This window comes from Rhipicephalus sanguineus, chromosome 1, assembly GCF_013339695.2.
Source record: "Rhipicephalus sanguineus isolate Rsan-2018 chromosome 1, BIME_Rsan_1.4, whole genome shotgun sequence".
Classification (NCBI taxonomy): domain Eukaryota; kingdom Metazoa; phylum Arthropoda; class Arachnida; order Ixodida; family Ixodidae; genus Rhipicephalus; species Rhipicephalus sanguineus.
The window spans coordinates 277,104,911-277,117,976 of NC_051176.1; the positions used below are offsets into that span (position 1 = coordinate 277,104,911).

General features: G+C 42.5%; 1 protein-coding gene across 3 annotated transcripts in view; it reads left to right on the plus strand.

The window, feature by feature from the left end:
• The window catches only part of LOC119379027 (lipase maturation factor 1), a 54,999-nt gene that overhangs the window by 9,973 nt on the left and 31,960 nt on the right, over positions 1–13,066 (plus strand). For 2 of the 3 annotated variants that reach the window (XM_049411846.1, XM_049411848.1), the window contains exons 5-7: positions 7,648–7,713; positions 8,959–9,126; positions 10,430–10,595. In XM_049411846.1, the coding sequence (XP_049267803.1) occupies positions 7,648–7,713; positions 8,959–9,126; positions 10,430–10,595 (400 nt within the window). Of the gene's footprint in view, positions 1–6,573; positions 6,656–7,647; positions 7,714–8,958; positions 9,127–10,429; positions 10,596–13,066 lie in introns of all 3 variants that reach the window. The other variant, XM_049411847.1, reaches the window with a different exon arrangement.

A 13,066-nucleotide genomic window follows, 5' to 3' on the forward strand; every position in this document is an offset into this window, starting at 1 on the left:
AACCCGCTGCCAACCAAGCCAGTTAATGAGAATGCCACCCAACACAGCACAAAACACTGCAAAGTGAAGTGAACCCCTAACCACTGGCCTTATTCTCCTGGAGAAGCACTGGTGTTAGTCCAAAGTAACAACTGGCACATTTGTTTACATTGGTAGGTACAGCAACAACTTGTTTGCTTGATATAGAATGCCAGCCTCATCTCAGTGGCATCACACAATGCTACAACACAGTAAAACAAGCAGATTTCGTGCATGTGAACACCATCGCATGGCGTGCTGGTGTGAGTGACTGTACACCGATAATAACAAGTGGGAAATTGTCTATAATATGTGCTGTTATAGCTGCTTATTTGTTATTCTTCGTAAATTATTCTGCGCTACACAAACTTCTATGTTATAGGACTTGCCCAGTGAAGAAGGCACTGCGCAAGTGCAAAGGGAAACATAAAAACTAGGCTCGTGCGAATATTCGAGCACTTCGAACATTCGAACGAATATTACAGTATTCGAATTCGCTTCGAAACGAATTTAAATTCTAGGAAATTTCGAAGTATTCGAAATGAACGTATAGACATAGTATATATAAACCGCATGTAACCCCCTGTAAAGGTGGTTTCACTGCAACGTAGGTGTGCTATACCGTGAATACACCTTTCCAGGAGAAATCCGCACTGCCGCGAAGCCCCACTTCAAGTTTAAATGAACATACAGTAAAACTTCGTTAATTAAAAGTCACTGGGACTGTGAAAAATTTAATTAAGCGGGTTTTAGAATTAACCAAACATACAAAAAGCGGGATTCAAGGAACTTTGAATTACTGGAAGTAATCAGAGGTGGTCGTTTACTGTCCCTGCTAGTTTGCGGCTACAAGGGTTATGTCTTCCAGCAGTACCTGGTCCTACAGGGTGTCTACCAAGTTGACATTTCTAAATTCCCTGAGTTTTCCAGGTTTTCCCTGAGTGTTTTTGCTAAAATTCCCTGAGTGAAACAGAACTTTGTTTTATGTCAAGATGGGTAGAGACCATATCGCTCGGTGATGTCACTCTCTAATACGCATGTTAAAAAATGAAAACGACTTAATCCCATTTGAATAGTACATAGAACAGATAAACCTCAATATAGCGAAGTTGGTAATAGCGGCAACTCACTTCGTTATATCGAAGCTTCGTTAAACTGAAATTCGACCTTTCATGCAAGGCATAGTTACTGAAGGATTAATCTTAAACTGAAAATGCCACAAGAATGCTCGACTAATAAAGAACATGAAAAAACTTTTATTTTATTTTTTGCGTGAAAAAAAATTTTGTTGAGCCTGAGATGCAAGAATCACAGTTAGATGCCTTGCCAGAGTGTCACATGTAAAGACGAAACAAATGCGGGTTTAATAAACTGGTGAATTGTGCTTGTTCTGCTGCTGCGGGTTGTTGTCAAATCCTTGCGCGTTGCCCAGAGCAATGCAACGCATTTGCTATCATGTTGCCCAACCGAACCATTTGCTCTCCACGAACGCACAACATCGCAAACCATCCCACGTTACAAAAAAAGAGTCACAGTTTCACCGCGAGAGCAAAATAGTAAATCCGATAGCAACAAAGAGGAATGTTATATGAATATAGGCTAGCAGCTCGCTCCTTCAGGAAACGCAGCCGCTGCACTAAGAGAAGTGCCCTATCTTTGGCTCAGGGGCGGATTCAGGTACATAATGGGGGGGGGGGGGGGGGGCACAAAGGCTGAAGCCAAGGCTCAGCAGTGCATTTTGGTGGGTCACGCATATTTACAACAGCCTTAGTTGGAAATGTGCATAGGGAAGCAGGAAAGGGTAGAGCAATGAGAGGTGAAGAGCAGGGACAAGATTCTCTTTACCCCTTTAGGACAGTGGCAGGCAAAGCAACCTGACAAAGGGGGCAAACTCGACAAGCAGCCTGACAAAGGAGGTGGACGACAGGCACTGAAGGGAGGGGGCGGGGGCTGGCTTTGAGGGAGGGGCGATCGCCGCTACCGCCCCCCCCCCCTGGGATCTGCCACTGCTATGGCTTCAACGGAAGTTTTGCAATTAGAGCACAACACCTACAAAGGTATGAGCCGTCTGCTGATCCCCACTAATGATACCGCGGCGCACGCGACCACGCCCGCTGGTACAAAGTACGCACTTCCTGTCGGACTCACGCAGCCCCCCCCCCCCTTCCCAACGCGCCGGCTCTTATCTGTGCCCATCGCGCGAATGAGACGGTCGGCTCGTTTCATCTCTGCTTAAGCCCCGTTCATCGGCAGCGCTCGCGCACTTTCACTCACACATGGAGCATACGACGCGCGGGGTGATGTAATCGCGATTTGGACTTGATAAGGAAGATCATGGCGAAGGCAAACAATTCGCGTCGGAGTGTCTATATAATTGCTATCGCAAAAAAAAAAAAAAAGCAATATAGCTGCGGGCTAAGATCGCATGAAAGCACGGCAACAGCCTGAATTACGGCACATCCGATTATGGTGCAAGCGTTACTGTTTTCCGACATCGCGCGCCGAATCGAGCATGTGGGACCCGTGCTGGTGTCGCGAATTTCGGTCGCCGCTATGCCATGGCTCTGAAAAGTTTTGTAATTCGGCTTTGTAGCAAACACGCACGTGGTGTGGCTGGTAATTGCCAGCTGCAGCCCCAAAAAATTTCAGTCGACTGCCTAAAACTTGTTTCAGCAGTGCCCTCATCGGCAGGGTTGCCGTTAGTGGCTACTTTGCGCCAAATTGGCTACTTTTCAACCCAATTTGGCGACAAAAATTTCCGGTTGGCTCCATGGCTACTTTCTGGCTACTTTCAAACTCGTGATTTGGCGCACTAAGTAGCCTTTTTTTATTATTTTTAGATAAAATACGTTGTTTTCAGGCTTTTCTGTCGTTCCAGCCAATGAGCGCGCATGTCGTCCACTCACCAGCAGGCTGGTGCACATCGAGGCACCCTTACGCAACGCTCGGCACGGCTGCAACTGCAGTGGCGAAGTGGCGAAGTTGCGTGCATGATGGCAAACGCGTGGCCAGCACGCTGCTCGTGCTGCCCGGTATCTATGCTGATGCTACGCGCAAGTTTCTACGAGTAATTCTGACGCGCAGTGCGTTTTCTCGTGTAAGCTTGCAAAAACAAAGATCCCGTAACAAAATTAGGCTTGTGTGTTCATCCTCAACCATGGCAGATTTCACTATCTTAAGCAACACTTGTATTATGTAAACTCTACTAATCAAATTCAGTCTGCAGCTTCAAGGAATGTTCTAATATAAATCTGTATCTGGCAAAAACTATCTTTTCTACATAAACTATATGCATGAGCAATGAATTTATTATAATTTGTTTATTTATTTGCAACTCATGTGTGGCTTGAAGACCAAGCCAAAGGGGAAAAATTGCAGGCTTATTTCTACGGTCTTCAGAATGGTATTATTTATTGATCAATACTAAAGACTCCACACATAATACCGCTTCTGCTCTATTTGGCTACAAAGTTGGCCATAATTTTGAATGGAATGGCTACTTTGGCTACTTTTGGCTTGAGTTCTGGCTCCTTTTCAAGTCTAACCAACGGCAACCCAGCTCATCGGGACAAAAAGAAAGAAAAAAGCTTTCACTTGCTGTGAATGGGCCCGTTAGTTACGCTAGCTCCCGCCTGGAAATTTATTATATTCCTCACGGAGTCCTAAATAGCATGTTTGAAGCTCGGAATCAGAGCGAGTGAGCTCTCCGATAACAGCCAACAAGCGTCTTTTTTCTCGCCGATCGTGATGGCTTGCCAGATACGAGCATGGATACGAGCCTTGTCGAAGACATCCGCTTCCTGCACGATCGCGATCGCGTGCAAGATAACTCAAGCTCGTTATATCTACTGCTACCGCTTCTACAACTAATCATGCTTGTTACTTGACACGCGGCGATAACAAAAACACCATATCGGGCACTAACGCACAGCACACGCGAGAAAGATTACAGAACTACACCGCGTACTCGCAGAACACCCTGACAACATTGCGCGATACGATGTGCCATGGTTCGCGGTTCCCGCATGCCACGCATTAGCCGGATTCTCTCCCACTTTACCGCTCCGAAGGCGATTACAGCATCGAGGTGCGCCACTTCCCCGCAGCCGCAGCGGCCGTTTGATTTGAAAAATGCGTTCACAAAATATCGAGCAAGCGCTACCGCGACTTTCGTCGCCTTTCAATAAAGTTACTGTGGATTTTCCCTGATGGGAGCACAATTTCCCTGAGTTTTCCCTGAGAATTTCCAGACTACCCAAAATCCCTGAGAATTCCCGGTTTTCCCGGTTTTCCCGGTCGGTAGACACCCTGGTCCTAATTTTGCCGCTAAACCGGGGAAACGGCGGGCCTCGCTGCTGCCAGCGCAAGAAAAAAAAAGAAAGAGAAAAAAAAAACGGTCACGCGGTCAACTGAAATGCGCGCCTGCGGAAAAGACGTGCTTCGCTGCAACACAGTGGTGACACGCGGGCAACATGTCACCTGCTCCACGCAGCATCAGTGCGTCATGGTGCGACCATTCGCCCATTCTTTCTGGTAAAATAAAGAATTTAATAATGACCACTGTGATGGAATTCGCGATGTGTTCTGGGTGGAAAAGATAGATGGTCACTGAAGTTTTCGAACTGTTTTCGAAGTAGGCGTTGCAGGCAAGTACTCCGCCAGCAGTGCAAGTACGCAAATTGCCGGAACAACCACCATTCGGAGGTTCCCATACATCGCGAATTCCGTCAGACCGTCCTTTATTAATTTCTCTATTTTCCCAGAAAGAATATGTAAATCATGATGCACTGACGTTGAGAGAAGCATGCGTCATGCTGCCCGCGTGTCACCGCTGTGTCGCAGTGAAGCACATCTTGTCCGCAGGCGCACATTTCAGCTGACCACGAGACCGCCTTTTGTTTAAAATTTTCTTGCGCTGGCAGCAGCGAGGCTGGGATGCTTCACTTGTCACTCATTAGTATTGCTACAATGCATTGCCTTGTGGCTCCTAAGGGTCATCGTTTCTGCGGATTTGCGGCTAAATCGGGATCGGGAAATGGGCACATGGCACCCAAAGTTTTCGAATTAACCGGGCTGGTACTGACCGCCGCTTCAAATTATCCACTCAAATTTACATTGCAAAATACGGGACCAAGGAAACCCTTCTAATTATGCAGGATTTCGAAATAGCAGAGTTCGAATTAATGAGGTTTTACTGTATTACCCTCTCATCGATTTATCATTTTTTAAGTTTAAAAGCTTTTTATACCGGCTTATATGCTCTAAGTATAGTAAATTTTAAAACGTAACATATTTTACAGGTTATCACTTGCATTCTACCGAAAGTCAAATGCTGCTACTACTCAAAGTTGCTTCCACTTCCCTTTCAACCAAAATGAATGACATATGCCTATGCCTTGTTTCAACTTTAACAATGTTGCGCTGGTTAGTTGGGTCATGACAAATATGCTCATTTTTCTTTATATGTGATATAAACTATTCAAATTCGCTTCGGGCCTAAAATTTACTATTCGCACAAGCCTAATAAAAACAAGTTTTAAAATGCATAGACAAAGTTGTCTATAGCATTCACCTCTCTTTCGGACTCAAGTATGTAGATAAGACCATATGTTGGCAAAAAAGTTGGAACTCACTCAGACTCACTCAACAAACATATTCCTCTCTGAGGGCTCACTGGGACTCAGACTCACCAAAATTTTATGCAACTGGACTCAGTTGGACTCAAACTAACCAACATGTTACTCAGCCAGACTCACTCAGGCTCACGGCTTGACTTTAGTCTGTGAGCCTAGTGAGTCGAATCATGAGTCCGTGAGTGTAAAACTACCTTTTTTTGATCTTGGTGTCAATGCTCTGTAATGCCAATATCTCACATAATCGGTGCTCTATGATACGCCTTGTGATCTTATACCTTCAAATACGAGTTATCAGTAATCCAGTAAGGACATTTTTACGAAATACCCGACTTACACGAGATATTTTTATCAAGAACTTTCCGTGAAAGAGTGCGGGTTGGGGGTGAGGGGATTCATGGGACCCCTTCCAATTCACGTCTCTGTCCAATAAATATTGAGGTGGCTCATGAACTCGAGTGTGTTGAGATATCTTTGAATAGACGAGTACAAACGTAAGCTGATATAAGGCTGACAGTAATGCTGAAGACGAGTAGATAGGACTATAGGCCGGGAATAAAAGGTGGAGCTCACTCATACTCACTCAAGAAATATATTTTTTGCTTAGGGCTCACTCGAACTCAGACTCACCAATATTTTCCTCAACCGGACTCACTCGGACTCAGACTCACTAAAAATTTCCTCAACCGGACTCATGTGGACTCAAACTCACCAAAATATCACTCACCCGGACTCACTCAGACTCACGGGCCGATCTGAGTCTGAGTGAGTCAACTCATGAGTGAGTTTGCCGACCTATGGATAAGACTGAGTGATGCCTGAATGTCATGTTGCAGGAACACAATTTAAAAATACAGAAGTGCAGAGAGGGCATTCTTGCCCTTAACTGTGATCAGTGTGGCTGTGTTCTGTTGCTCACCAGATGGCGGTCCTGACGAAACATGCAAATGATCAAACAAGGGTCATCATTGAGACTTCAGTCATTGTCAAGGGCAGTTCTCTCAGTAAGCCTTCAGTTGCCTTGTCTTCCAAAGAATTGGGTTATCTGGTGTGAGCAGACTTTGGCATGTGTTCGCAACTTAGTGGTTTGCCTTTTCATCTTTTTTTTTTGTATTTCTGGGTTTTTTTTTTTCATGAGTGGTGACATAAATTTAGTTATACTATCATTAATCTCTATTTTAACTGTGCTGACAAGCCTGTGATGTGACAGATTTGTTGTGTACATATGGTTGAGTATGCCTATATATATATGTATAAATTAGAATATTTGAATTTGATTGGGGAGGGGCTATTCACTACATTATTTGCAATTAAGAAATCATTAGAAGTGTCAGAAGCAACATTCCTTCACTCACATAATTGCTTAAAGCTTCCACGATGTGGAGAGGCAGTTGCCACTAGAGCTCTGACTTCCAGGACAGACTAAAGTACTACTAAGTATGTAGGTATTGGTTATGTGAAAAATGATAAAAACATCCTCAACTGCCATTATATATGCAAAATGAAAGAAACAAGCACTAGCTTCATTTGTGCTGGAGGGCCTTTCCAGGTGCACTGTCATACTGTTATTGAAGGTCTGTTCTCTAAACTGTTCATTGTAAGCAATGGAATTGTGATTCTGCTTGCTTCTTAATTTCATGTAGTGTGACCTATTGCATCAGTTGTTTTTGTTCACTGTAGCAGCAGCAGCTCGTCATGAAAATTGGAATTGCCTGCTCTCATATCAGATGAAGTGAGCTGATCAAATTTCGGTGAATCCTTAATTCTTGTGGGTCACTACAATTCAAACAGGCTTTGTTTAGTGAAAATAAATATTTGTGAAGCTTGCAGGTAAAACATCATGTATGTACACTTGCAGTACCAGTCTATTTCACATTGTGAGGGCTACCTACGAGACACTTGTTTAGATTGGATGGTCGCAGTGCTGTCTGTCATGGGGGAGTAGTTAGTCTTCTGTCCATTTATAGTAGTAGTGATTTGTGTTCCTGATATGCAGGGCTTGATCAAGGTGCGAGGCGACAGATGCTGGTGGGAGCTGACATGCATGATGTACCATTATGAGGTATGGCTTATTTTACTGTTTAATTTATAGAGAATAATATTTTACTGCTTCACAGAAACTCTCTGCATGTCTAATATAAACTGAATTCAGTAAAGCTTCTTTGTCATAATATCAAGCTTTTGAGTGATAGAGTGACACTTGGCCAAAGCTTTTCACTTTATCCACTTGACAACTTACCTACAGTAAATGCTGCCATTTATTAAATGCTGATGTTTAAGGCTGCAGGTAAATTTACTGGCAGGTAAAAGGCACTGTGCAAGGTCACCCTATCAGCTTTATACACAACTTGTTTCAGCCTTGTAGTGCCCTAATTAAAAGCTGCACTGTAGTGCACATAGCTCAAGCATTGTGCTTAGTCCTAAAATTTTGTGTGGTTATAACAGTAGCAGTACAAGGAAATAATTGAATTTCCCTTCGCATTCCTCAGCTCCACAAAAACTTTTCATTGCAGCTTGAACACAAGCTTATTTTGAGAGTTTGTGCCTCACAATTCAGAGACTCTATATTTGGCTTTATTAAAGGGGCTGACAAGCAATTTTATGGTACCTGTTTTCTTTAGTTCAGTGGAAGGCCTACTAGCCAGAGTGTCTATAATCATAAAATGGTAATGCAGAAAATTCTGTGAAACAATTTTTATCAGGACTTTTTTATCTGCAGCGCTGAAGTCGTACATGCAACACATGCTGCAAACAGTGGTAGGTGATCGTGATTGCGATTATGTGTCTGAAAACAAGTTAGATCCTATTAATCAAATTTGTGTTGTGGCGGTTCGTGTTTGCACGCTGCGTGCATTCTTGTGACTCTAGGTGGTTTTCCGGTTCCACTTGTTGTTGTGAAGGCAGTGCTGCTTCTCAGCATCAACTCCATCTTGCTTTGTAATAAACATGGAATAAAGCGGGGATGCCTAATAATATACAGACTGTAACTTTAAACATGAGTTATGGTGAGCCTAAACAACAGCAGACTATGTACAGCAATACGAATTACTCTATTACACAGTCCCAAGGCTTGTCCACCAGGCAGTGTGGCATACCAGTTTTTGTCACTTTCAAGCGCAATTTAGAAATACAAATCTTATTCAAATTGTGAAAAGAATGCTCAATTCTGTCACTATAATTTACAGTGTTTTCATTTCCACTAGTATCTAATCATACGTTCGGGCCAGTTGTCAGTCCCTTTAAAAGTTGAGGCCATCCTTTCTCTTTCTGTTGTGAATGATGAGTGGTCTTTTTGTATGAATTGCAGACACAACCAGTGCCTAATCCACTTAGTTACTACCTACACCAAACCCCTCCATTCGTGCACAAGTTAGAAGTCCTCGGGAATCACATCATTGAGCTGATTGTGCCATGGTTCATGTTCCTGACAAGACCATTCCGTATAGCTTGTGGAATAATCCAGATATCATTTCAGGTAAGTACAGTGAAATGTTGATACTATAACAAATTTAAGGGGACTTTGGCAAGTTATACATTATTATGAAAGTTTGCTAAAGTGAAAGTCCCAGAATTAACCATAATTACATTCTAATGATGCAGACTTCCCACCTTTGCAGCTTCGCATCCTTGAATTCGTTTCTTACAAAAATACAAATGTACATGAGGCAATGCACAGAAAATGCACAGTCATTGTTTCCAGCTTCTATTTCAGCAAAATAATTACTGCTAAATAAATTTAAATGGTGTATAAATTTTACATTTTATGAAACGTAATGTCCACTATAGAAATTTTATCGCCAACAAGAGCTATGCTCACACAAAGTTCAGCTGCAGTGCATGGCTACAGACAGTGCACGGTGAACCAGTTCAGCTGTGTTTGCATCATAGCCAATGGTGCTAAGAACGTCAATGTATTTTCTCTTTTATGTAAAATTATTGCAGGGTGATGGTAAAGCAGCAGCAGCAGTAACAAAACATTACACCTTGTGAGCATGAGCAGTTCGATCCTAAGAGTTGTCAACTACGGCCTTGAAGCAAACCGTAAAAGACCTAGCAACTGTATTGGAGGCCGTGAGGTTGTCGGCATCACCAGAGCATAGTCCTAGTGACCGCTACTGTGCCTCTGATAAGGCATGTTGGTGTGTGGATGCTGCGAAAATGGGTTCCTGGTACATCTGTGTGACGGAGAGATATCTTCCCTTTGCGAGAAAAACTGCTAGCAGCCCGTGAGCATCAAGTGACACACGGCAAGTTGCCATGAAGTGCCTATATGCTCACACATGGTGCCAACTGAGAAAGTGAGAAGCAAAATCTGCTGATGCGTCATTGCCTCCGCAACATCAAAGGTCATCTTCCCAATTCTTCTCCATGCTGCTTCCTATGCCCTTCCATGTTTATCTCCTTGCATACTGCCTCAAGATTTCCTATACCGTGCTCTGCTATTGGAGTGAAGTACCCAGAGGCATTGTCTTCTAGTCTACTGCTCTGGTTGCCGTAGAGGATTCACTTATATAAAAGAATCTTTGGATTTAAAAGTGTGAAATTGTAGTACTGAGGTGTTGTTAACTTTGCAGGTAAATTAAATAACGACCATTATTCTGAAAAGCTTAGTATTCTGAAGTTCATATTAAAAATATTTTTACAATAAATATACATATAAGCAATCATTGTGAGATTTCAGGAAGTTTGTTAATGTGGTGCTTCTAGCAAGAAAATATCACTGTACTTTTCAGCACTGCTTCTCAGCTGATCTCTAACTGTGCATTCATTCTTGGCAGGTGATCCTGATTATGAGTGGAAACCTGAGTTTTCTCAACTGGCTGACAATCCTGCCATCAATCCCCTACTTTGATGATGCTATGCTGAAATGGATGTTCAGCAAAAAGACTTCCAACCAAGTGGCATTGCTGGCAAAGGAAGCAGGGGAAGGAAAAGTGAAGCATAGTATGTGACTCCTCCGTTTGCCACATCGGCTGATAAATGTTCCATTGGTTGCACCTGCATGTTTTATGTGCTGCTGCTGTATAATTTCACGTCAGAAGGCAGAAGGCGGTGGAAGTTGGTTTACTCAGTTGGCAGTTAGTAAAGTTAAATATATGGAAATAAGACTCAAGTTTGCTTTCAACTAGAATTTGGGAGACTTACCACCACCCATTTGTTTTGCCCACTGGCATGAGCTATCAAAGCCAGTACCAGATGCCCACAGCACGTGTGTAGAGCCAGTTCGTTGTCTATCATTTCCATAAGTGCACATGGCAGTGTTGCCACAATCAGAAAAGTCAAGCAAAGTGAGCCTAAATGTTTCTTTAAGTGTGAACCACAGCAGGCATTTTGCTATTTCAATTAACGTCAACCATGCGCTGACAAGGGGAAGTGTGTGTCTATGCTCAAAAAGTACAAAGCCACTACCATAGTCTCCTATATGCTGCCTGCACAATCCACCAAACAGTGTCATTCACCTTCCTTGCCTGGTCTCTCTCAATTTCACCCCCTAGTGTTGCTGTCAGTACAGAATACCAAAGCCCTGTGTGAGCAAGAACATCATGTAGAAAAGGCACAAAGCTAGCATGTGGGCGTCTGCAAGTTAACTAAAACATTATCAAATATGACACAGTGTGTCTGCCCTAAGAAAGCAGTGGCTGAGGGTAAAGGACAAAAAGAGGTTAAAGTGATAACTGCTGCATGTAGAGCAAAAAGGCACAATTTATCTGTGCAATTGACTACAAGCATATCCTTCCCAAAAAAATAGTGCAGATAAGTCTGCCCTAGCATATTGGTTGTGTTTTATGCTGAACTAACTTAAACTAACTTTCAGTTTTCATTAGTAGATATCCAGTGACTTCCCTTTTTCTTTATAAAAAATGCATTAGTTGAGACCTTCATGCTGTCACAGGCTGAGGGCTAACATGCAGGTTATCGTTCTGGTTCAGTCAGCATCATTTTATCATATATGTGAGTTAGCAACTTTCTATGCATGACTCCGGCAAAAACAGTGCTCATGTGCTTCAGCAGTGAGAAGTATTCAAGCTTCAATCTCCACAAAATGTTGTTGGAGACAATGCTAACTTTTTTTCTCGTTATTTTCACTACCTTTACCCTGAAGAGGACAGGCAAAAATTACGGTGCAAAGATTTCTGCACCGAAGCTGCTGTCATGGACAGCCCTGAACCATAAACTGGAAATGACAGCAATAAACATCTTTGTGTTGCACTTTTCAAGCGCCATATTGCTTTGTTGCTAGGCAGGCTAGCGTGTAATGCTTCTTCACTAATTAAACAAAAGCACAGGGAAGCATGCTAGAATACATGAGAACAATTCATTGTGCAGGTTCATTTAAAATCAATGATATTCCCTGCAAGCAGTTTCTATTGTGGCCACCTGCTTCATTGGGCTTTCTAACGACATATAAGAAGGGTTGGGAGGTGATACCATAGTCAGTCCATGTTCAGTGTTTTCTGGTCTTCATGCATTTTCAGGTTCCAGTTTTCCTTCAGCTGTTAGAAAACGCTTATGTTATGTATATGTGCCTCTTTGCTCTCTTCTATGTGCATTTTTTGCGCTAGTTCATGAAGTCTTGCTCAGCTTCCTGTGTTAGTGGGCAAGTTCGCTTCGTGTGTACTTGTGTGTTAAACAACAGGAGCAAGAAAAGGCCTCTTGTAGTATGTCTTTACTGCAAAGTAAGTTTTGACTGGAGTGTGTGAAGAATATAGATGGAATTTGATGATGCAACAACAACTAATAAACACTTTTGGAAGACCTTATTTATCATATTAACAAATTTTGCGAGCCTACTGCAAGTGAGATGAGCGAATAATCCGTAGGAGTTTGCGAATATTAGAAAATCCAGAATATAGCATAGAATCATGTCCTATTTGATTCGGTCTTTCACTCAGATAGCTACTATCCGTAAGTGCGAATATTTTTAAAATAGTTCATAAGTATTTTAAGAAGTCAACTGCAGCCAAGTAAGCATGAAGTTGATGCAAATGTTCAGTAAATTTCTATATATATATATAGTGGAGCAGGATACTTCGTTCAGGGAGCCAGACTTTACTGGCTATGCAACAATCATTCACACTTTCTGAAGAGCCCTGTGTATGTGGAGAATCTAGTTATTTGTTTGTAATGCTCCATTAGTGCTTTTAATGCTAAAATTTTGAGCACTAGGATGTTGACATCATTTTGTATTATAATTGCAAAAATGACTGTTCAGTTTTCAAAAAGGGTTTCATATTTAATTTGGTTCGATTCACTTCCGGCACTATTTGATTTGTATCCGATCCGGTCTCAAACATCACTGTTTGCACACCTTTAATCTTTTCCCAGTGCATAAGACAAAGATGACGGATCACAGGAGAGACAAACATGGCATTTCTTCTGTTGCCCTTGTCCTATGCATTGGGCAAGGGCAGCAT